The sequence below is a fragment of the Arvicola amphibius genome, chromosome X, assembly GCF_903992535.2.
Source record: "Arvicola amphibius chromosome X, mArvAmp1.2, whole genome shotgun sequence".
NCBI classification, from domain to species: domain Eukaryota; kingdom Metazoa; phylum Chordata; class Mammalia; order Rodentia; family Cricetidae; genus Arvicola; species Arvicola amphibius.
In genome coordinates, this window is record NC_052065.1 from 111957575 (window position 1) to 111982997 (window position 25423).

The window sequence follows — 25423 nt, forward strand, 5'->3', positions numbered from 1 at the left end:
TCTGAACTTGTTACCATAGAGACAAGCGTATGGCAATGACGGGACAGGTCAAGTCAGCACTGTAGTTACTCCAAAAACGTATAGGTATTTGTCATAATAATAAATGTTGTCAATCTGAGAAGAGCCCAAGATAGCCCAAAACATATGAGGGACAGAGTTTCAATGACATACTGAATAAATGAACGATGCATGATGGCTCTAAAACGGAGTCTTAGAATGGGAAGACCAGTCTGCATTATGTAGTGTTTGCTTTATATCTAAACGCTGTGTTCTAATGTTCCATGTGCTGATAAAAATTAGAACTGAAAGCCATTAGGAGTGAGCTGATCTTTTTATTTTTAACAACATAGAGATAGGTTAAGTGCTCATCTACGCCTGTCCATTTTCTCCCCCATGAGCAGTGCCAATTAAGACACATTTTGTCATAGAAAAAGAGTGCCCAAGTGGTCACCAGCTTCTCAAAACTCCCAAGAGGCCTGCTGCTTTGAGAATGCATTCAGCCTGTTGCTTTGTGGACGATAAACCGTATAGCTAAGGTGGGCTCATGAGAATTCTTTATGCTTGCAAGTTGAGGCGAGCAAGCTGCTTCAGAATGCATAATGACCATTTCCGCAGGGATTCTATAGTTTCAGTGTCACCCACTCAAAATGCTTTCTTGGAAACTTTGAATTTTAATCCACATTTCAGGAATTTATCTGTGGGCTTTTTTTTTAAGCCTTTGTAGCAAGTGCAGTGTTAGGCAGGCAATGGACGTTTAATAAATGCTTTCTGATGGGAAAATTTGGAAATCACATAAAATTTCACAGGATTAGATCAACTCTTACTAGACAAGATTCCCTGGTATAAAAAGATTTAAGAGTGGGCACAGCTACGTGCAGTTAATCCCTACAGTAAGTCTGCCCACAGCACTTGAGACATGAGCAATGGCCAAAATTAAGAATAATTTCCTCCACACTAGCTCTGATGCGCCCCTTTCCTCTCACTTGACCACTCCATCTCGTGAGTTTGCTGATGCTCTTTTCCCCCTTTTGCTTCCATGACATCTTCCACTCTTGCCTTTATTTGCTACCCTGGCACTGTTTCGTCTTTCTTGTTTACAGAGTTCTCTTTCAACCCTTTCTGTGTTAGCTTCTTCTCCTCTGATACTGGCTTTTCGTCTATATTGTTCCAGGGGAAAATTCAGCCATTCTGGGGTGTTCCCTTATATGCTGATTGTCCCCCGACCATGCTCCAGTTATACTAGCCCTTTATGTTCTGAAATATCACAGACTCCTTCTTGATGTACTTTGGCAAACACATGTACTTCCTAGGATGTTCTTCCTTGAACCGTTTGTGTGGCTGGCTGGGCCTTTTACATACCTAACATCTTACTAGGTGAGGTATATCAGCTTGAGGCGGTCCCCAAATTATGATGGTCAAATGAAGAATTTAAAAAAATTACAGTGGGGCTAAAGCAGTATGTGCTGAGTAGAAATTTTAATGTCAAATTCTGAGCTCTGTTCTCTTCCTGGGTACAACATGAAGAATGAAATTCATATTCCTGGGTGGTGGCAGCAAGCCGCAGCCCCCATACACCCATGGGATCATGAGGGAAAACAACAAACGCTTTCAGTGTGCTAGGCTGCTGAAGCAGGATATTCAATAAATTCTGCTGAAGGCCGTTTGAACTCAAACGATTTTCCACTTAAAGGGGGTTAATTGGACTGTTGCCCCATCATAAGTTAAGGAGCATTTGTATTAATGCTAATACAAGATGCTAAGGCATTTTGCTTGTTTCTACCCTAGAACTGAACATAATTACAAATTGTTCTGTTGTTCATTTTCGCTCTCTGCCCCATCCCTAAGACTGAAAAGCCTTAGGTTGGAGAGTATTCTCATTTTGTATCTCCATAATCCTATCTCCAGCAGCTAGTCCAGCACTTGAGACTGTGCTCACTAAATACAAATGAACAGAGATAACTCCAACCCAGAGCTCTGTCTAAATCCATGTATTTCCATGTTACAGAGGCAACTTAAATTCAATACAAAACAGTATTCACTATTTTTTATCTTAATTATAATTTGTCCCACCATTTTATTGGTGAACTGGTGATCAAGTCCAATAATTCTCTTTCATATATATCCTACCGCCATATCCACGCACCAGTGACTTTTCCAGGTACTATCACCAATCTCTGTTCTTCTGTTCCTCCCTTCTTTCTTTTGTCCATCCATGTTTTAGTATGCAGCTCTGGCTAGCCTGGAACTTGCTATGTAAACTAGGCTGCCCCTGAATTCAAAGACATCTGCCTGCCTCTGCCTCCCACCTGATACATTTCCTATACTTTTTTCAAGAGGTTTACTCTTCCCTGGCCACACTGATGTTCTCTTAATACATAGCGAATCGTGCTAGTTCCCTGCTTAAAACCTTTCCGTGCCTATTTGATTCTTAAAAGATGAAGCCTAGCTCTTACGATGACTGACTACACACTTTCCTACTTGTCATTTTTACTTTCAGTTTTATCTCCTGAATCCACACTAAAAACCCTCCACAGTACTCCTGCCTGAAGAGAAACTTTTGCTAAGCTACAGCATTTTGATCTTCTCCTGGGAACACCCAGTTCTCGGTACCAATTTCATACCATGATAGCATTTGTTGATATACTTGTATGTGTGTGCATAGGCATCTTTATGTGTGTTTTTATCTATTACACAGTAAGCCCTCGGGATTCTCTGTACAAACTTCATATCATGATGACATTTGTTAATGTACATATGTGTGTGCATGTACGTATCTTTATGTGTATATTTTTTATCTATTGTACAGTAAGCCCTCAGGATTATAAGCAATAACTACCTAACTAGTACCTATTAAATGAATTATTTCTAAATGTATTTCCACTCATTTATCCTTTCATGCTTGCATAGAACTCACTTTTCCATAGCTTCCTTTACTCTTAAAGCATATTAAAGAATGAAAAAAATTTTAAAGCTTCACATTTACCTAATTTATTTTACATACAATAAAAGGTAGAACTTATTCATTGGCAAGTTATTATGCAAGATCCCAGAGTTCTAAAAGTTAATTTTGATTATCAAAGTGCTTATGCACAATTTTTTTTAAAAAAAAAAAAACAAGACTGGTGCTTCATTAGTGCAGTAGATGGTGTTAGTCCTTATCATATGATAAACAAGACAAAGAAAAACTGGCAAAGCTGGTTATTATAAATGACATTGGGGCTGGGAATGTAGTGCCCCCGGTTGAATCTTGAGAGAGAAAAGAAGATCCAGAGGGAGATGAAGACTATTGGGAAAAGCCTACTGAAAATGTAATGGTACAATGGTAAAAGCAAAAGCACGTTTTGATTTTAGAGGATTCTTTGCCAGGTCCTCAATATAGATTTTGCTATGCGGTGCTTGTATGTTCAAAGGCAGTGGTAGTTAATGGTTGTTTGTGTATGTCATCACAGTGATTCCCATTCCTCTATCTTCCCGTGAGCTCCTAGCAGGTTAAAGTTGGTCTTACCTTACTGATGAAAGATCTCAGTGAGGCAAAGACATGCTTGAGTGATACTTCAGATTGTCCATTTTTAAGAAAAGCAAGATGAATATCAAATACTTTTTTCATTAATGGGTTGTGTCCATCATTATTTAAAAGTTGGCTCTACAAAACATGAAAAACAAAAGTTTATAGAAGCATTTAGTTTATCCCTCTTGCCCACATACAAGAGAACTAATTTTACTGCATGACCAATATCTGCTTATGAATATGCTGTTTGACCTTTGGAAGATTTTTAGACTATTTTGAGTATCTTAGCTAAGAATATTCATGGGATCTTCAAATACATTGGAAATCTTGAAATACTATATAAACTACATCTAGAATATTGAAACTCTTAAGCTGGGAGAGTTGGCACATACCTTTAATCCCAGCACTTGGGAGGCAGAGGCAGGTGGATCTCTGAGTTTGAGGCTAGCTTGGTCTACAAAGTGAGTTCCAGGACAGCCAGGGCTGAATCCCATCTTGAAAAAACAAAAAAGACAGATAGACTGATAGATGGACAGGAAGGAAGGAAGGAGAGAAAGAGAGAAATGCTAGCATTTAGAATAGCTAAAAATATTCTTCTAATGGAACATATCAAAATACAAAACGAATATAGAAAGAATATTTCATATTCCATCCCACCTCCCTTTCTGTTTTCTTCATTTTCTTTTTTTCTCTTAAAGTTGTCTTTATGCAGCTCAGGGTGATCTAGAACTTGCTACATGCATAGACCAGGTTGTCTCAAAGACATGATCCTCTTACTGAGATTATGCACATGTCCAGTTATGAATGGCTGGGAGAAATATTTTTTATTAACTTACACTTTTAGACACCTAAAAACCAGTAACAATTCTTTTAAAAAGTCTGCTATTTAATTTACCTTTGGAAGTGCATTTTATATAAGATATATTTATGCACTATTAACAAACTGAACCTTCCATGAATTCAGAAAACAGATATGACAACTGGCTATTAAATACCTCTTGTAAATGGGCCTAAAATAATAATACAGTTGTACAGAGATTTCAGTTAGCTTATGAACTTTGCTTTAAAATAAATCATCAAGGGGCTCCAACATGTAGTTCAGAGGTAAAGTGTCTGTTATGTGAAGGTCTGGGGTTCAATCGGTGCTGCGGGAGGTCCTTCCACTCCTTTAGCCAATAGCCACTGTGATACCAGCCCACTGGAGCATGGTCTCTCTCTCTCTCTTTAAAAAAACAGCAGCAGCCCTCCTCTCTCTTGCTTCCGGCTCTGCTTCCAGCTACTAGACTCCTTTCCTGATCATGCAGAGGGCTGTTGTCTGGGACGGTGATCTCTAAGTTTTTTCCCTTTAAATAAATAACCATTCTATTAATAATTTCAAACTGGTGTGGGATTGTTTGTGACTTACGCCTTCATCTGGTGCCCAGTTATCTCCCTTCTCAGGCCTTTGATAGGGTTGAAGATTAAATAGTCAAGTTACCGTCCTCTTATGATCTAGCCAAGCCATTTCCTATACAAGACTTAGATTCCATAGGATATAATGTTTATTAAAACATTTAGCATATGTTCCTTACTTAATATTGTTTATGGTGATTGTAATTCTAATCTTATATTTAATATCTGTTCTTAATGTATATTGTTTTGTATTGGGTTTACAACTATCTTACTTAAACAAAAGGGGGAGGTGTTGCGGGAGCGCCTTCTGCTCCTTCAGCCAATATACTTTAAGATACCAGCCCACTTGGGCATGGTCTCGTTTGCTTTAAAAAGCAGCGGTAGCTGTGTGGTGGCTCTCTTGCTTCTGGCTCCGCTTCCGGTTACTAGACTCCTTTCCTGATCACGCAGAGGGCTGTTGTCTGGGACGGTGATCTGTAAGATTTTTTCTCTTTAAATAAATAACCATTCTATTAATCATAATTCCAAACTGGTGTGGGATTGTTTGTGATTTACGCCTTCAAATCCCCAACACTGCAAAGAAAAAAATTAAAAGAAAAGCCTTGGGGCTGGAGTGATGGCTCTGCAGATAAAAGTGCTTGGCATGAAAGCATGAGGAACTTAGTTCAGATTCTCAGAATCCATGTAAAATTGGACACAAGTATCTGGAATCCCAGTGACGTCATAAAGATCACACATTCTCCTATGTCATCAGCACCATTTACTACCCCAGCCTTCAAAATAAAGAGTAAGGTACTCAGCAACACGGTATGTGCTTTGCATGCAAAACAGTAAGTTAATATTGGTAAAGTGCTTGAGAGAGAGATTGACTTTTATCAAGAAATACATAAATCTCTATTAAATAAATCAAAACATATCAAAAAGGAAGTTAGGAATAAAGGCCTAGTCATGACATGCAATGTCCTATCTACTGACACAATGAAAAATAGATGTGTGTGTTATTTTAATCAAAAAAAACCTAAGTTTTTTGCAAGGTCGCTTCCTACAACGTCTTTTTTTGTTATTGCTTTTTTTTGAGACAGGGTTCTCTGTGTAGCTCTGGCTGTCCTGGATCTCACTTTGCAGACCAGGCTGTCCTCCAGCTCACAGAGATCCACCTGCCTCTGCCTCCTAAGTGCTAGGATTAAAGGCATGTGTCACCACTGCCCAGCTTACACCTCCTTATTAGTATGTTATTTGATTCTTCCTTCTAATGTCTTTGAGAAGCATGGGGCAAGTTTCCATACTATATCTGGAAGCCTAAAACAATTAACTATATTATGTAAGAAAGGTGAGCAAACGTACTGGATTGCCTTGCCCAGACTTAATACAAGGGCCGGTGCTTAATCCTACTGCAACTTGATATGCCATGCTTTGTAGATACCCATGGGAGGCCTGCCCCTTTCTGAACAGAAACATGGGAGGGGTAGATTGCAGGTGGGGTGGCATAGGGGAGACTGCGTGGGGTGGGGAAATGGAAGGAGAGGAGGGAAGGGAAAAATTTGGTTGGGATGTAAAATAAATAAAATACATTTAAAAAATGAAAGGGGAGGAGAGCAAAACAAACAACCCAACCAAAACAGCCCGAAATAATCTATAAGTGAAGAGAGAGCAGGTGTGACTTCCGCATTTGGGTTCTTACCGATCCTGTTTACATGATGCTCATGTAGTTCTTGCTTTCAAAGCACTCCCCGCCCCCGTCTATTATCTTAGTTTACCCTTCCAATGAGCCTGCAAGCGAACTTGCTTTCACTTTATTTTACAAATCAAAGGTATAATGATTTGGGATGAGAGAAAACATCCGAGAAAATCCTGAGCAGCCAGTCAATTTGCCTGGACATTATCCCTATAAGCTATCTTGTTACAATGGGTATTTTGGCTGCCTGATTTTCTCATGATTTCCAGCAAAGATTACTAGTTAATTTAATAAAAACATAAAAGAAAACCCTCCATCCCTTCCTTCTTTCTCCCACTTCTTCCCTACCCCATATCCTTTCTTTGTCTACACAGCCTTGGATGATCTGGAACTTGTTATATAGATCAGGCTACCCTCAGATTTGTGATTACCCTCCCGCCTGTGTTGCCCAAGTCCTGACATTATGGGCATATGTCACCATGCCTGACAGAAAACTGATTCTAAAGACAAATATAAAACAATAGAATCTGAGAGGCAGAGGAGGATTAAGGACATTTTAGACTGAACACTTCACTCTATGGATGACTGAGTTTCAGTCATTTCCCAAGGTTTTACCAGAGCACAGTCAAACTTGGCTTGCCACCAGCGTTTCCTCATTGCTCCTACCAGGTTATCTCAAGCCAAACTGCCCTGCCTTCGGCACGTAGACACTGTAAAATGTTTTCCTTGCGACACCACCAGCTGAACTCAAACTCATCTTTACCTTGAAGCACTGGGTGAAAAACGATATGGTGTCTAGTACTGTCAGGGAAACCTCAGTAGCCGTATTGCCTTCCAGAAGTGCCTGGTGGAAAATGTCTGCTTCTGTTGTGGCAGAACCTAGGGTAAGAGAAGCAAATTAAGCCACGCCCAATGTAGACTCCCACAAGGGCACTGAATGATCTCCTCCGGAAGCCACATGGAGAGAGTCTTGCCTTCTTAGAAGAAGCCCACAGCATCAACAGACCTAATGAGCTTCACTGCAGCTATTCCTTGCTGAGCCAGGGTCTGGTCTAATCACTGCCGCCTACCCTTCCACTCCCGTTATCAGTGCCAAGTGATCTTCAGTATTAGCACCCTGTCAGCAGCTCTGCAGCATGGACTGAGGTGTCCATTTGTTTGGTGACGTGGTCTCAGTAATGAGCTACGGTGATGTAACTAGGAAATCATGTGGGAGGCATCTTAGGTCATGCTGCCAACATGGATGGAAAAATGAGAAAGCCACACAAATCCAGTGGCCTCTGGCCAGAGGTCTTCAGTTCTGCCAGTGACATGAGACTTGTTTCTAAAGCCCAGACTCTTTACGGGCTGACAGAAGCAGGCTCATCATACTTGTACAAGAAGCAGGAACCTTTAACATTTGCAGTGACAATGTGTAAAAAGTCCTCAGTCTTCTAGCTCAGGGTCTACCTGCACAAGACCTCGTTTACTATCATTGCGCTTCACAAAGCCAATTCTCCCGGCTTCCTTTTCTGTGGCCTCGGGAAGACCGTATGAAAACAAAAGTGTTCTCAGAGTTTTGATTAATATTTGCTTTCGAGAGAGCACTTTCTCTTTATCTAGTCCTATGACATCCCCAGTTAGGCAAGATTCCTCTCCTTGTCCTGGATGCCTTCTCAATGCTTTACCCTTTTAAATACACTTTCAACCAATAGGATCTAGTACTCGTTATTATTTGCTGCTACTGGGGATAGAACATCAGGTCTCATGCATGCTAGGCAAGCACCCTGGCACTGAGCGAGGTTCCTGGTGGTCCTTGTTCTTCTTTTTTTCCTTTTCTCTATAAGAGTTACGATCAAATTTGCTCAGGTAGACCTTGAACTTGTGAACTTCTTGCCTCACCTCCTCGGTAGCTGGGATTACAGGCCTGTACTAGCAAGCCCAGCTAGAGGTGATGTACTTCTGCAGTCAGGAGGGGACATCTACGCCATTAGTCATTAAATAAAAAACAGCAACTCTAAATGAATATTATATAGCCTATCTTACTAGGATATTAGTACTTTCTATTAAAATTTAATGGACCTAAAGAGATGGGTCAGTTCTTTGGAGCACTTATTGTTCTTCCAGAGGACCTGGGTTCAATTCCCAGCACCCACATGGTGACTCACACTCATCTGTAATTCCAGTTCCAGAGGATCAAAGGCCCTCTTCTGGCCTGAGCAGGCACCAGGAACACATACAGTGCAATACATACATTGAGGCAAAACACTGATAAACATAAAATAAATAAATCTAAAGTTATTGAAAAATAAAATTTGACAGTTGCGACAAAGGATAGCTAATATAAAAATATTTTAACAGCAATTTCATAGAAAAATTACTTAATACTAAGAAAAAGATTTAAATCACAGTTGAAAAAAATCATGCATGTTATTAAATAGTCATGAATGATGAAATTATAGTATATAAATGAATACATAGCAGAGTTATGTAGAGAATTTCTCTATGCAAGAGAAATTGTGATTTAAGCCAGGATTTAGGATTGAAAATGGGCTCTAGTGAGGACTCACTGGTACAAGCCCTTGCCATATCAGCATGAAGACCAGAGTTTAATCCCTAGAAGCCAACTAAACTCTGGGTGGGTTTGGAGTGTTGCCTGTAAGAAGGCAGAGAGGGGACTCCCTGGTGTAAACTGGTGACTAAGACTACTCATACCTGGGACTGACTGAGAGATCCTGCCTCAAAGACTAAGGTAGGCATATAATTAAGAAAGATCCCTGCTATCAACCCTGGGCTGCCACACACACCTGCACATAGACTTGCACCCCCATGCATGAACATACATGTGTACACACCACACACACAAACATGAATTTTTTAAAAAAAGATTACACAGCATTACCAGGCTATTTCATATGGGTCCCCTCTCCCATGTTTACTTACTGTGATTAAGTGTGAATGAGCTTTCTAAGCTACTGAGATGCTGTAGACGAGCCTGCATCACTCCTGACCTGTTTCGAAGAGCTGGCATAGTTTGAGATTTTCGGTCTATTCCAAAGTGCTTTGATAGCCAGGCATCATGCACCCTAAAATAAAATTTTAAATTAAGAACTGAAATAAAACCAGGTGGTGGTGGTGCACTTTAGTCCTGGCACTCGGGAAGTAGAGGCGTATGGATCTCTGTGAGCAAGGCCAGCCTATTCTACAAAGCAAGTCTTCTAGGACAGCCAAGGCTGTTACACAGATAAACCTTGTCTGAAAAAAACAAACAAAACAACAACAACAAACAAACAAACAAAAATCTGAGTGCTCCGATAAAATATTTCATTGTTTGCATATTTTTAACTAAAATGTGGTTTTAGTTGATGTGTTATTCCAGATAAATATAACTTACATAATCTTATATAAAATATAATTTTATAAATATATTCTATTCCAGATAAATTTAATACTCTGCTCAAGATTCTGTTAACTATTACTTGGATTAAATGAGGCCTATAGGAAATTGTGAGCCATCTCTCCATCCCCTAAATTGTACAAAGTTTTAATGGGATTTTAAATAGAGCTTATGCTATCATAATAGAACTAGTGCATCTAGAAAGAGCTTCCCACTTCTATACTACTCAAAACCATTGGGGTTAAGTAGACAACACTCTAATAATAGCCAGTCTTTTGGCAGGAAGTGAGGAAGAAGAAGAGAGAAGACAGACACTGAAAATGGGAAGGGGCTGGCATCAGATAGTCTAGAATGGGTACCAATCTAGTCTCCTGGACTGCTTAAAACTGGGTCATATGTAAACTGAGGATGAAAGAGTTTGTACTCTTATAAGCATGAGGTCAAAGTAACAGAAGCTGAGATGCTAAGGTCTAAGGTCACAGACACAGGGAAAGGTGGCTGGAACTCATATCACTCAAGATACATCACTAGGCCATTCCAGAGAGGCAGCAATAAACCCCATCCAAAGGCTTCAATTTGTGGAACTAAGCCAGGTGGGTCACAGGTTTTATAATCCCAGCCCTTGAGAAGTTGAGGCAAGAGGATCAGGGTCCTTCCTTGAGATATTGCAAGGTCAAGGCAAACTTGGGCTCCATGAGATTCTGTCACCAAAAGCAAAAGCAAAAAAAGAAGAAACTGCTCTGGAGTTTAACTTTGAAACTACACTATTTGGAGACATGGCTCAGTGGTGAAAGGTGCTAGCCACCAAACCTAACAACCCGAGTCAGATCCCTGAGACCCACATGGTCGAAGGAGAGAACCCACTCCCACAAAATGTCCTCTGACTTTCATACATTTGCCATGGTAGGCAGCTGTCCAAGCATGACATAAAATAAATACATTTCTAAAACACTATGTTTGATTTCCATTAATGAGTAGTTCTACTTAATATACTCATACATTCATAGCTGAAATAAGCAATACCTTTCTTTGCCTTAGGGCCCTTCGATCATCCCTGATTTCTTTTCCAGTGTTAGGAATTGAACCCAGGGCTTCACAAGCTAAGAAAGCACTCTACTGCTAAGCTATATTCTAAGCACAAATTTATTTTCCTTTTCTTCTTCTTCTTCTTGATGTTTATCAAGAATTGAATCCAGGGCATTGTGCATGCTAAACAAATGCTCTATCACTGAGCTATGCCCCTGAGCTCCTCACATATTTCTGCATAAAGATTTAAGAAGCAAAAGAACAAATAGATTTATAATATATGTCCTAATTACTGTTGAATGTTTCTATTCCCCTTAGTAGTTGGTTACCCTGACTTTTTGATTTGATGCCTACCCTTCTATTTAGCTGTTACTTAAGTCCTCCAGGAAATACAAGAATCTGCTCCAAGTTTAGGGGGATCTCAGAGTAAGAAACCTTCTATATTACTCTAGCCATTGTCCTTTTGAAAACATAGTATTGGTTCATATTACTTTTAACCTTGAATTGGGATCTGTTGAATGAATCACGGCCGCCTTCAGGTTAACCTATCATCAGTATCTTAGATTTTATATGCCATGGGTGAGAATGTTCTCTGTTGGGAAAGAAAGAAGGAAAATGGCAAGTAGTAGTGCTGCATGCATTACCTTGCTATGTTTCTTTTCCCCATATAGCGGAAGTGGAACAAACATACTCTGGAAAGGAAAATGACAACATGTTAGTAATATACTGCTACCTGGTACAACCTAGTAACTATTGAGTAGATGTCATCTGTTCCGGAGTTCAATTTACAAGACCATAGATTTCCACAAAAATAAAGGCCCAGATAACTACTTAAAGGCTGGCCATATCCTTTCTTTCCATATATATCTGCTATAGTTATATCAGCATTAAAAGTTCCATGTCAATATACATGACTATAACGACAGATTTAAAAAAAATGAAAGAAAACTTGCCCATGTCAAACATCCTTTGTGTGCTATACCATGCCATAGCCAAGGTCTCTAGCACTCGTAAGACAAAACATCTTTCTTAATTACAGAAATGTGGACAAATGCTATATTTCTGTACAATGGTATTAAAATACTCCGTATTATCAATAACCATAAACACATGAAGTTAGGAAAAATAACATATAAATCCCTATGTGCTCACAGCTTCAGCAGCTGTTATGAACAGTCTTGTTTAAGTCCCATGAAAAGCAGGCTAATCTTCCTCCACCCTACCCTTCCTCCTGTCTCTTTTCAAGCAAATTCTCAACATCGGTTGTCTTCAATGGGAAATATGTCCCAGCATATTTACAGTGTTTACTATAGCTGGAGGGACAGGTCAGGAAATTAGAAAGAGGACCATGAAAAGGAGAAATAGGTCTTCGGGGAGGGTTAACGAAGGGGAAAAAAGAAAAACTGAAGCTACATTACGTGAAAGCAGAAATGGGGCTAACAGAGGGAAGAAGGGGTCCAGCCTGAGTGGGAGGCAGAGGGAGAGCAAGAGAAATAATTAGGATGAAAATGTCATTATGTAGTATAGGAGGATCTTCTGTCTATGTGTTACTTTCATTGGTTAAATAAAGAAGCTGCCTTGGCCTTTTGATAGGGCAGCCCTTAGGTGGGTGGAGTAGACAGACAGAATTCTGGGAGGAAGAAGGCAATCAGGGAGAGCCGCCATGGAGCCAGCCACCAGGTCAGACAGGCTGAATCTTTCCCGGTCAGCCACAACTTCGTGGTTCTACACAGATTATTAGAAATGGGCTGAATCAAGATGTAAGAATTAGCTAATAAGAGGCTAGAGCTAATGGGCCAGGCAGTGTTTAAATGAAAACAATTTGTGTGTTGTTATTTCAGGTATAAACTAGCCAGGTGGGATGGAACAATAAGCCTGCACCTCTTACTACAATTACAGAAATCTCATTCTTTTTTATATTAATTTAAAACAAACTAATAAATTCATATATAGGAAAATCCACCTGAAATCTTAACTGCTAGTCAGCAGATTTTTTTGTAATTTTTTTAAAAAACTTGTATCAACTGTATAGATAATGAGCTTTTGATAATGATAACATATAATACTCCTTTCAATCACTATGGTTGGTTTCCCCACGTGTTTAAAAATATATGTAGATGTATATTTCTATATATATCCATTAAACTACATCTCTCTGTTCCTAAAGTGGGTAGTATTTAGAATTATTCAGCTCTACTTAAGAGTTCAAACTTTAAATTTGAGCTGCTCATTAATTCGCGATGTTTCAGTTGAACAGGCTAGCTACCAGCACTCTAATTTCCTAGCTTTCAAGGGCATACTAAGATGCCCACGCATCCGTAAGATTATTGGATAGGAGTTTCGTATGGCCTCATAAGTATTCTATTTCCTTGCTTTTCTTTTATCACTGGGTTTGAATGCCAGACTCTAGAATATTAAGAAAAATTAACATTTTCTATCACATTAGCCAATGGGCGGCTGAAAACAGAAAAACTGTAACTTCTAAAGTCCTTCAACTCAGTTTTTCCAAATAAGTGGAACATTTAGGAAAATACCACAACTTACTCTAGAAGTATGAGAATGTTTATGAGCTCCTGGGGAGACACTTTATTCCAGTAAGTCAAGAGAGTATCTGAAAATAGGAGAAATAAGGGGTTAGATCTGAGAACAGAAACTGAATGACCTAGGATCAACCAACACCATATACTTCATCCCTTTTTTCTTCCTACTGCCCAATACCCACACAGGATAGTAAGCATTCCAGGCTGGCCTCATATCCACTATGGAGCTAAGGAGCTAAGGATGACTCCTAATCTTCCTGTCTCTACTTCAGAGTGCTGGAATTAAAAGGTCTGCAGCACCAAGGGGGCTTCCCCTTTCCCTTTCTTTAGACAGGATTTCAATACCCGACCCAGATTGGCCTTAAACTTACAAGTGCCCAGACTTTCCGCTTCTTGCCCTACCTCCTGAGTGCTGGGATTACAGTAGGTTTCATCATACTGTGCTCAAAATAACACACACACACACACACACACACACACACACACACACTTTACACATTGGTTTCAAATGTATCAAGCAATCTTTATTTTAGTTTATAACCTTCTTTTTATTTACTTTGTAAAATGTCCTTTGGGATGGTTTGCTCCAATCTTCCTATTGTGATTGAAGACAAAATAAGAAAAGTTTGTTGATCCTTTATACCCAAGACTTAGCCAACTCTAACATTTCACAAACAATGGTAGGATTATGGACGTTTTTCTGAAGAGGTGCTCATGTCTCTTTAACCTATTTATTTCATTTCTCCAATATATCTTTTCTGATTTACCTCTGCTGCTCCCTCCCTTTCTCCCTCCCTCCCTACTTATAGGGTTTATTTTGTTAGTTTGAGACAGCGTCTCATAGTCCAGGTTGGCTTTGAATTCCTGATCCTCTTGCTTCCCAAGTGATGAGACAAAAGAAATGTACCACCCTTGCCCAGCTCTGACTAAATAATAATAAAATTATTAAAATTTTATTAGTATATAACCTTCTTTGGATATTCCTCTGATATAGATATCAGTATTGGCTATCCCTATTGTAAATGACAAAATCTTTTATCATTAAAAAGTAGATATGTGGCTCCCTCTCCACCCAAGTCACAGCCTTTGGTAGACAGTGAATGAGGAGCCACTGCCGATTTTTATGATGGTGTGAGACAGAATGAAGGAGTTTTGATGTGACTTCTCCCACTTTTAATATTTTTTTTTCTGATCCTGGGATCAAACCTAGTACTCTATATGTGCTAGGAAAGTGCTCTATCATGGAGCTATATTACCAGTTCTTTTGAAAAGTATTTTTTACAATTATATTATCACATTTATGGTGTGGGAGCATATTTGAGCTGCAACGCTTGTAGAAATTTGAGGACAACTTACAAGTTGAGCACTCTGTTTCCACATATGGGCCTCGGGGATCGAATTAGAGTTACACAGTTGTCGTTGCCACTGCCAGCTAGCTGTCTGGCCCAGGGTGAAGGTGGGGTGCTGGTATGTAGCCCAGGTTGGCCTTAAGCTCTCCATTCCCCCGCCTCTGCCTCCCAATTGCTGAGGTTATAAAGCATTTTCTAAATTTTATTTTTAAACTGGGGTCTAGCGTCTCGGGAAATTGTAGTGGTAGGTCTGGAACCCACAATATTCTTATGTTAGTCTTCAGGAGTAACTGGGAAGACAGCATGGGTCACCGCCCTCAGCTTACTCCCAAGTATTTTTATAAAAGCACAAATATTAGCAGTTTCAATGATTCTCAAATATTAATCATCAATAATCAAAATGGTTTTGTTATCATTTGTTCTAAAATATGATTCATTTTAAAAGATTAAGATGACAGCAATTTCTGTCCTCCCCTGCTGTGCCTGGCCTTTTGGTATCACCTGGAAAAAAAGTAAACCAGTAGGGGGCATGGTTGCGCATGCGCAAACAGCACAAACCAGCAGGGGGCGGGGCTGCGCATGCGCAACCCCCAACCTGTAGGGGGCGTGGTCGCGCATGCGCAGGCTTCCTCAGCAGTCGCAGGCTTTTAAGCCTGTCCTCAGAGCGTGGTGGCGCCATTTTGGAAAGCGGTGGCCATCGCGCTCTGTTTTTCTTTCACCCCTAACAAAAATGTTTTGACTTTTTTCTAGGAAAAAGAAATTGGGCCTTTCTGTTCGTCCTCCACTCCACCGGCTCCTGGCTCCTCTGGACTTCTGGGCAGGTCTGTAAAGGGGCAGGCCGGGCAAAGCCCTTGAGGCGGCGCCTGTCGCCTCTGGGCAGGGCCGCAGGAGCCCCGGCGCCATAGTAAGAGATCGGCCAGTGGGGCTGCGGGTCGCTAGGCAGTGACGGTTTCCCTCTTTGGCCTTTCTGCCCGTGGCACCGCCAAACCCAAACCGTTTTCTGTTTGGTTCCCAGTAAATAAGAGGAGATGCAGGCTGTCGGTAGCAGCAGCAGCGGTGGTGAAGACAGGGAAGGTGGTAGGAGAGCCTCAAAGGCAGGCAAAGTTAAGTGTAGTGTAAAAGATCTGATGTCTGATGATTTTAAAAAGGCATGGTTATCACTGAAAGACATCCACGATAAAGAGCTTCACCGTTTACAGATAAAATTGGGCAGTATGAGGAAAGCCAGGGTGATGGAGGGAAGGCGGCATGGCCCTGTAGCAAAGAATAAACGAGTGACAGAGACACAGAAAGCCCCAGATTCAGAATTGTGTGAGCGCTGTTTAATAAACGAAACATACAGCAGTATGCTACAGCAAGAATTTAGTAACGTGCACCAAAAAAGCCTAGTGCAGATTGCTGAGCTCACTGTAAAAAATAACAAATTAAAAGAAGAAAATAGAAAGCTTTCTGATAAACTCAAAGCAAAGCAGCCACGTATTCCTCTGTGTTTTTTGGATAGTGATGATGAAGAGTTCATGCCTGATATTCAGTTTGAGAGGAGCCAGGTTTATACAGTAAAGGAGCCTTCCCATCCAGTACAGTTGCCTGCTAGACGGGTTATGGAACCATGTAGGGAACAGGCAAGATCTTTATGTATTCTGGACATAGAACCAAGTCCAGATGATAATCTAATTCTACTCAGCAGTCAGGGAGCAACCATCCACGTGCCAGAGACCCCTATTATGGACTCTGCCTCTGTTAAGGATAATCTTGCTAAAAAGGCCAATGTCTTACCCTCATGTTCTTTACCAACTGCATTCAAAACCCTGAAGAAAGACAGCGTGATTAGTATCTCAAGCCTCTCTAATAAAAAGGAAAACTCCTCCACACAAAAACAGGGAAAAGATAACCTTATTTGGAGTGTTTCCAGCGTTTCCTCTGGAGAACGTATAATAATATCTGAAACCTCAGAGGAAAACATGCCTCCTAATCCTAGCAAGGTTTTGACACCTTTGACAAAGAAAAATGAATTAAATAGTACACAGTTTCCTGTGGACTATAGTTCCAAATATATTCCACAAAAGAAATCAGCACTCCGTGGGTTCAGTTATAAAAATGACAATTCAGTGAAATCTGGTAATGCTCCCTTACCTTCCAAGGTAAACAAGAATGCTAGTCAATCTGAAAATGTAAGAACTTGTGAAAAGAGGCTTAAAAGTAATTCTGAGGGAGTTCCTTTGGTGTCTGTGTTGAAAAGAAGAATCAGCAAATAGAAGGGAAGAAGTCGCAGCTTTTTCTTATAAGGAAAATACGAGGTTTTTTTTTTTTTTTCATTAAGGTAGTGTTGCTGTAAATTGAGACTCTGGAACTAATAATGAATAACACAATGACTTGAAACTCTTTGACAAATGCCTTTTAGGACCCTAATATAGTGAATTGCGGTTAGTAAAATGTAGAGGATAGAGAAGGAAACACTTCAGAACACCCCTGCCCCCCAAACAACAATGTGTACAAGTAGAACAGAAGTTTACATTAAATTTACTAAGGTCATAACAAAATTTTCATTCCAAGAACTAACAGTACAGTATTTCTTTTAACATTATAAAAACTATTATAATTGTGATGAAATGTTTTAGAATATTCATGGCTCTAACTAAGAAACCCTGTAAAAACCACAGTCAGTTTCTATATTCTCCCATTTTTTATGTTTGTGGGAAGATAAAAAGCATGAATTGTGGTTGTTATTAGGTAATCTATTATTTCCTGAAATGAACCCCTGGTTTTAAAAATTATTTTACTTCTTTTCCAAAACACGAAGGCCCATCACAGAGCTTCAATCTAATTTTGACAGTTTACTCTTAAGTTGTATATTCCTGAAACCAGTAGATTGCAGATTTGTATTGTTTTTTGGTATGCAATGGTAGAGTCCCTTAGGAAGCTAATTAGCCTGTGCTACATAGTGAGTTCCAGGCCAAGCTAGGCTAAATAATGAGATTCCATCTCAAAAAGAAAAAACTATTTTTTGAGTTGTATTAATATATTTTCACAGCTTTTATTCATATGTGGCTAATGGTTTTAATATGTCTACAGTTAATTGGCTATCAACTTACCTGTTAATCTATATTATTTGCATTGTATTGAATAATTTTATATTTGTAGTATTATTTGTATAATTTGTATTATCTATATTATTTATATTACTTTGTACTATCACAAAAAAGCAAGTAAAGCCAAGCTCTAGGTTTCATCCCAGCACCATAAAAAAAATTAAAATGAAAAATAGTTGAGCATGCTAGCATGTGTCTCTAGTACCAACATCTGGAAGATAGATGGACAAGAAGACTATCCTTGACTATGAAAAAACGACTGTTGTATTGGTGTAGTATAGAATTTGTTATCCATATGTGACTAATCTGTTTTAATGTTTATTTGTCACAAAATAAAGTATGTAATAGTTAATAACATGGATAAAATAGGCTGGAGGTATATAGCTCATGTGCGGGACCCTGGGTTCATAACTCTAGTAACAAAAAAAAGGTTAAAAAATATGGCCAACGTATTTATCATGGCAGGGAAGCACTTGCATACGAATGTACAAGACCCTGAGTTTGCCATCTGACACCAGGGAGATAAATGAAACAGCCAAGTGTGGTGTGCACCCTTGTAATTCTAGCACTCAAGAGCCTAAAGCAAGAGGATCGGATCAGGAGATGCCATCTTTGGATAAACAGTGAGACACTGTCTCCAAAAATTACATAAATTGGGGCTGGAAAGATGACTCAGCAGGCGAGAGTACTGTTTGCTCTCTCAGAGGACCTGTGTTCAGTTCCCAGCACCCATGACTTATAACCATCTGTAACTCCAGTTCCATGGGAACTCATGCTCTCTTTTGACCTCCTCAGGCACCAGGCATACATGTGGTACCAATACACACACACACAAAAAAAAATAAAATAAAATAAAATAAAATTAGCAGGGCATGGTGGCGCATGCTTTTAATCCCAGCACTTGAGAGACAGAGGATAGCCTGGTCTACATGGCAAGTTTGAGGTCACTTACGGTTACAAAATGAGACTGTTTCAAAAAACAAAATAAATAAGAAGCAAAAAATTAAAAATTACTAAAGAAATTTTAATTACAAAATATTTACATGATAATGATGATTAGAACCCAGGTATCTTTTGAACTTATTTTAAATTTACTTACTGATTTTTGCAATGCTAACACATATTTTTTCTTTTTTATAGTGCTAGGAATGAACCCAGGGTCTCAAATATGCTAGCAGTTCTACCACTGAGCCCTCCTCTAGTTTATATTTACTTTGCTAATTGTACATATTTATGAAGAAGATGTAACCTGTGAACACTGTATAATGACCACTTAACATGGATTTTATGTTCTTTAGACTTGCACATTATTTGAGCAAAATATTGAGAAATGGAAGAGGGTGAGAATTGTGTAATAGTTGTGGCATTTTAGAGAAAGGTAATTTTATTTTAACTTCTGAGGACATGTAGTTAATCTCTTGTTTATAGATAGTCATATACTATAAAAGAGAAACTAGTAATGTTAGCAGATAATACCATTCTTTTCCAAGAAGAAAAGCAGTCTGACAGCCTGACTCCAGCTAACACCAGTGATGCTGCGGAGGCGGTGACTCCAGACAATGCCAGTGATGTTGCGGAGACAGTGACTCCAGACAATGCCAGTGTTGCTGCAGAGACAATGACTGACTCTAGACAATGCCAATGGTGCTGTGGAGACCATGGTGGCATCCCCTACCTTCAGAAAACCCTGGTTTTTGTTTCTGTTTTTATGTTTTCAAATAAAAGCTAAATGTTAATTTTATATTGTGATTATTTCCTTCCTGGTATATTAACTACTTAACATATTTTATGCTTTGCATAAAAATTCTTTAAAACTGTTGCATAATTTTTATAAATTAATCAATAGTTATTTTTAAATTATATCAAACACTCAAATCCACAGGAACTTATTTTGTTGTTCATCTTAAAGGATATTTTATGACTTAAATATTTAAAGATCTGTTTCTAACATGTATGTTCTCAATTTACAGGCCTGACCCTATGAGGGGGGAGTGTCTAGTTGAATTCCTGCTGAATATGCTCATTTCTCACCTTCAGAAATCATCTTTACAATGTATAAGTAGCACATCAATAGGTTTCTGATTTCATACTGATCCAGACGATTATACTGGGATACACTACTCCTTGAAGAACTCTGTCGGGTCTGTAAGATAAAAGAGAGGAGATTTAGGGAACAATATTGCAATTTACAAACGGCCTTAAATTCAGTTATTTTTTAACTATTTGTCCTATTTGGGAAAACTATAAATACAAATTTTATGGTATATTTGACAGATAAATGGGCTGAATCTTCATTGCTACAGTACCTAGTAATATCACTGGAAATGACTTTGGGGTCTTCATAAAACATAGCCATTAATTATGTATTTATGTGTACTCCCATATGCTTGTGTTGTAATAGCAAAAATTTAAACTACTCACATATAACTTTCAGAATAGATTTTATGTGGAGGAGGGTTTAAGGTATTTGAAAGCTCAGAAGTAGATCACTTGCCTATCATAGACAAGTTCCCGGGGAACCATTGCGGCCTCAAAAATTACACTTTTAAATTTGAATCCCTACTTAGAATGTATTAATAATACCCAATCCCCAGCCATCAAATTATCTATTTTAAATGGACAAATTATATAATAATTAAAATAAGGAGGGCCAGGTAATATTTCCAAATTATATCAAAGTAGTGATGTTCCTATTACTTAATGAGGTCTGTTTAATACCAAATCATGGCAAGATGTCATTTATTTGAGGTTGTTTATAAATAGAATAACAACAATGCAAAGCCTTACTTAGCTCAGCTCAGAGTACTGAGTAGCTACTCTGAGCTGAGCTAACAGGGTCCATAGAATTAAGATAGGACTAAGAACCTTGGATTGGAGTGAAACAAACCTCAGTTCTGACTACTTGTCAGTCATATCTCTTCCAGTAAGGTATTTAATTGCTCTGACCTTATCTGTGACAGTATCATCAAAATTCAAAATACCATGACATGGGAGCCTTTGGAAATAAATACCTCTTTACCCAAAGTCTCAAAGATGTATAGTCCAGTGGTTAAGGGGTGCTTCCCAACCAGCAGAAGCGACATCACCTGAGGACTTAGAATACAAGTTAGCAGGCCCTGTTTCAGACCTACTGAACCTCTCTCTGGTGAGGCGCAGCCATTCATTTCTCGTTTTCCCCCAGGTGACTGTGATGCGCACTGAACATGCCACAGAATAGGAAAATTGCTGATGTCTAAACATGGGGTCAGGTGTGACTGGCTTATGTCAAAATCCCAGTTTCACTTAAACACAGGCATGGGAGTTTAATATTTTTAAAAAATATTTTACAGATCCTTCTAAGTAATAAGTGATTTTACATAGTGTCACAGAATTTACTGTCTAAAATGTGGTATTTGGGCCTCAAGGCAGGCACAATTTACATTTTGATCTTAGGCTTTAAACAATATGATGTAAGAGTTAGGGGGCTCTAAGACCTTAAGTAATGCTTGGAACTCTGAAACTATCAACTCGAGGACCTAAAGTTTCTCTCAAGTTAAATATTATTTTCATTTTGGGAACTTATTCCCCATGCTGTGTTGCCTTGCCCAGCCTTGATACAGGGGGAGGAACTTGGTCCTGTCTCAGCTTGGTGTGCCATGCTTTGTGCCCATGGGAGGTCTGCCCCTTCTGACCAGAGATGGAGAGGTGGATGGAGAGGAGTAGATGGTAGGGGGAAGTAGATGGGAGGTGGGGGGATGGAATGAGAGGAGGTAGGGGAAACTAGTCGATATGTAAAAGAAATGAAATTTTTTAATTAATAAAAAATGTTATTTTCTAAAAGGCAAGATTGAATCAACCCTACACTGTGATTAAAATGCAAGGCAGTTGAGAAATTTTACACTGGAACCTACCTTCTAGGTTACAGTAAAGAGTTAGACTGCTTGAGAATAATCACCTTACTCCCTATAGGTAAACTGGGCATTGTGGTATTTGCCTGTCATTGTAATTACTCAGGAGGATGAGACAGGAAGATTGCTTGAGGCCAGAAATTTGACATCAGCCTGAGCAACATAATAAGACCCCAGTTGAAAAGCAGTAAATTGGTGGTGGAAGCAGGAGACTGAGTTCAAGACTAGCCTAGGTGACATAAGGAGCTTGAAGCGGGGATAGGAAGGTACTGCTAAAGTATTCAAGAATTGTGGGATGCATTTTACAGATCCAAAATAGAGTATAGGAGACCAGATAGCTGCATGCTTATTTTGAAAGATTTTGGTAGTATAGCCACGAGGTTATCCTATAGGTTTAGGTTCTTACATTTTCACCAGTGTTGCTAGGATCTGGGAATCCTGTTACTCCTTCCGGGATGAGGGAACCTCTTGAGTCCTCCCTCTTAATTCCATGACCATTTTGAAAAGATCCATAGGCTGGAAAAAAGTTCAAGTTCTTGTTAGCAACAGGAAGAACCATCAAGATAATTTTAAAACTAAGTGCTACATTACTTTAAGTAATATGTAGTACAGCGAATAGATCCTGGTCCTTTACTGTGAAATTCATATATCAAAACACCACAAGAAAACAAGTAAAGGTGAAGTGATTTTCCCCTCTCAAAACAATTTGCTATGCAATTCAGTTCCTTGGAAGTCATATGATAAATCCAGGTAATTCACAAGCAGCTTATCTGTATTACAGGTAAACAAACACAAACCTAGAAAAGGAAATTTCTTACCTAATATTGATGAAAGTTAAGAGGAAAGGAAACCGCTGTTTTTGTTTTTTTGTTTGTTTGTTTTTATCTCCTAGTTTTCCACTACACTTAGCCATTTTGATCATGCTCAGACAAACTAGAAAATGTGGCTACCTGCATGAGTCATATTTTAACTAAACTTCAGGAAAGATCAGGCTATGGATAGTTTTATCATGAAATATTTCAAAAAGAGCGGAGGTACATTTCTAAAGCCTCATGTTATGCATAATCTTTAAAGAGATTAATTACCTGTGTCTTTGTCAGTGGTCAGGCTCCCTCTGTTTGTCGGTGAAACAAAGCCACATGGAAACTCATCCCTGGATGCCTGTAACAGAATGTGATGCCTGAGTTATTTAACCAGTTTTTAAACTGGGGCAAGACATCTGAATTAGACTGCACCCTGCTTTTAAACACAGCTCACTGGGAAATTACAGAGGTGCTCTTAGTATTTAAGTGGCATGTTTAAAAAAATGGCTTCTAGCCTACTGTAGTAATCATAACCGCTGACCAAATGATATAATTAGATGGCTGCAATTGGTATAATCTAAACATTGTTCAGTTCTGTTCCTTGGAACCAGGGAGAGTGCTAGAAGTTGAAGTGTAATGAAGTCTCTAAGTGAACACGAGCTGCAAAAGAAAGAACAGAGAGTGAAACCTTTCCAAATAGCACTGTCGAATGTGTGAAGTGAACATGACTGCTGTGTGAAGAAAGACCAATGGGACAGCCAGTGACATTACATCCACACTCCACTCATTAACGTGATCAAGTGCCACAAGCAAGAGAGCTATCAGGCAAGCTGAAAAGTGGCTTTTCCATCCGGTGATGGTGGTGCATGCCAGTAAGCCTAGCGTTCAGGACACTGAATCAGGTGAATTCTTCCAAGTTCCAAGTCAGCCTAGACTATAGTCTATAGTCTCAGAAAACAAACAAATGGGACTGGAGAGATGGCTCAGCAATTATGAGTGCCTAATTGCTCTTGACCAGAATTCAGTTCCCAGCTCCCATGGTGACTGCCCATAACTCCAGCTCCAGGGCATCTGACATTTTTCTGGCCTCCATAGGCACCTGTCCTCATGTACAAGTCCATACTCTGACATGTGCATAAACATATAATTTAAAAATGAAAATAAAATGTGCCCTTAACTGATCTTTAAAAAGCTCTTTCTCAGGAACTTAGGAGTGGTTTTCAAAATTATCAGGGACATTTGACAGGGAAAATTTTTGCAGATTAGATTATGAAGCAGAGTTTAAGCTGTCATGCAACTGTATGAAGGGATGATGCAAAGTCCACAGATGATCTAGGACCATTCAGAATATGAAGAGGGCTAGGAGTTAACACTTACACTGGGCCAACAAACACAAAGCATACAATTTGGGCACCATATTTTTTTGAGGGCGTGTCTTACTGTGTAGTCCAGGCTTGCCTCAAATTTGCATCATCTTGCCCCAGTCTTTCAAATGCTGGCACCTGGCCTGACATCATTGATTTAGGAGGGCCACTGGCAAATGGGAGAGTATCCAAAAGCATTAACCAAGAAAACAAATGGTTTGGAACAAGAAATGACAAAATAATAATATTTTGGCCTGGAGAAAAAGTTAGAAGGCATATGTGGAAGGGAGAAACTGTGAAGGTGGAAACTAATGGTTTATAGACCTCCAGAGGAGCGATGAACAGAAACCCTTCCAGGTCTAAGGTCGAGGAAGAACAGCTTAACTGTTGCAAGGGCAAAGGTTGTTAGGACAAACAGAAACCTAGTCACTTTTAAGTGCCTGAAATAAGTCTCAGGCACGAAGGGGAAGAGAAAGAAAGCTCGCCCCATTGTAATAAACTAAAAGAGACTCACCAAGAAATACTAACCAGAGACTACCAAGGATAAGGAGAAGCAAAGGGATCTTGACCCCAGAGTCTGATATCAGCTCTGCAAGTGAAGACCCTTTCATCTTGTTCTCCAGAAAAATAAAAACACTAAAGTGTGTCAATTAGCAGCAAATTTTAAGGAACAAACTAGAAACAAGGCATTTGTGGTATTCTTTTGGACCTTGTTATTCAAAATGTAGCCTTTGGACTAGACAGAGGCAGCCAAAGCTTGTTAGACACAGGGACTCTCTCAGACTAGGGCCTACTGAATTAAGCTCTGTGGCCTAGCACATCCCCACCTTATCATTTGAGAAGCACTGCTCTAGAGAAAGCAGGAGAAATGTGGAAGTATACTGAAAAGTCCGTGCTTACAGTTGAGATCCTATAGCAGATGGCTTCGATTCCAAATGCATTAGGTAAAACGAGATGTCACTCAGAACAGAAATACATTAACACTTACAGAATTAGGCATGGCTGCACAGGAATACAAAGTATCTCGGCCTGCCAGTCGCTGTATATTTTCCAAGAGCAGTCCAACAAATGGGAGGTACAACTGTGCTATTTTGGCTTGCTGATTCTGAAAAATATTCAAACTTCATGGGTAAATAATATGTATATGATTCAAATAAATGGAATTGGCCCCATCTATCAGATGAAAAGAGTAAAGGTCAGCTAATAGCTTCAAAATTTAGAGGCATGAATCTTATAACTAATTGTCCATGAACTTTGTTGCTGTTGGGACTTATTCATAATATGGAGTCCAGTGAGAGCTTGCAAACATAAAGGAAAAGGTTGTTTGCAATATCAGTGTTCATATGCTATTTATAATTTGAAAAGATATCACAATCTACAGTAAAATAATTTATATTACAAAATGAAGGAGTCA

At 39.2% G+C, this 25423-nt stretch overlaps 1 protein-coding gene and 1 long non-coding RNA gene across 3 annotated transcripts in view; one reads left to right on the forward strand and one right to left on the reverse strand.

The window, feature by feature from the left end:
* Positions 1-25423, reverse strand: part of Dock11 (dedicator of cytokinesis 11) — a 190370-nt gene that overhangs the window by 42543 nt on the left and 122404 nt on the right. For both annotated transcript variants that reach the window (XM_038316459.2, XM_038316458.2), the window contains 9 exons: positions 24998-25114; positions 22928-23003; positions 22249-22358; positions 19987-20098; positions 13522-13588; positions 11622-11669; positions 9498-9640; positions 7339-7454; positions 3506-3643 (listed from right to left, as the gene is read on the reverse strand). In XM_038316459.2, coding sequence (XP_038172387.1) covers positions 3506-3643; positions 7339-7454; positions 9498-9640; positions 11622-11669; positions 13522-13588; positions 19987-20098; positions 22249-22358; positions 22928-23003; positions 24998-25114 — 927 coding nt within the window. The remainder of the gene's footprint in view (positions 1-3505; positions 3644-7338; positions 7455-9497; positions 9641-11621; positions 11670-13521; positions 13589-19986; positions 20099-22248; positions 22359-22927; positions 23004-24997; positions 25115-25423) is intronic.
* Positions 15547-19691, forward strand: LOC119804786. The gene is made up of 2 exons (XR_005283846.1): positions 15547-15687; positions 19446-19691. It is a non-coding gene; the product is annotated as an uncharacterized LOC119804786 (long non-coding RNA).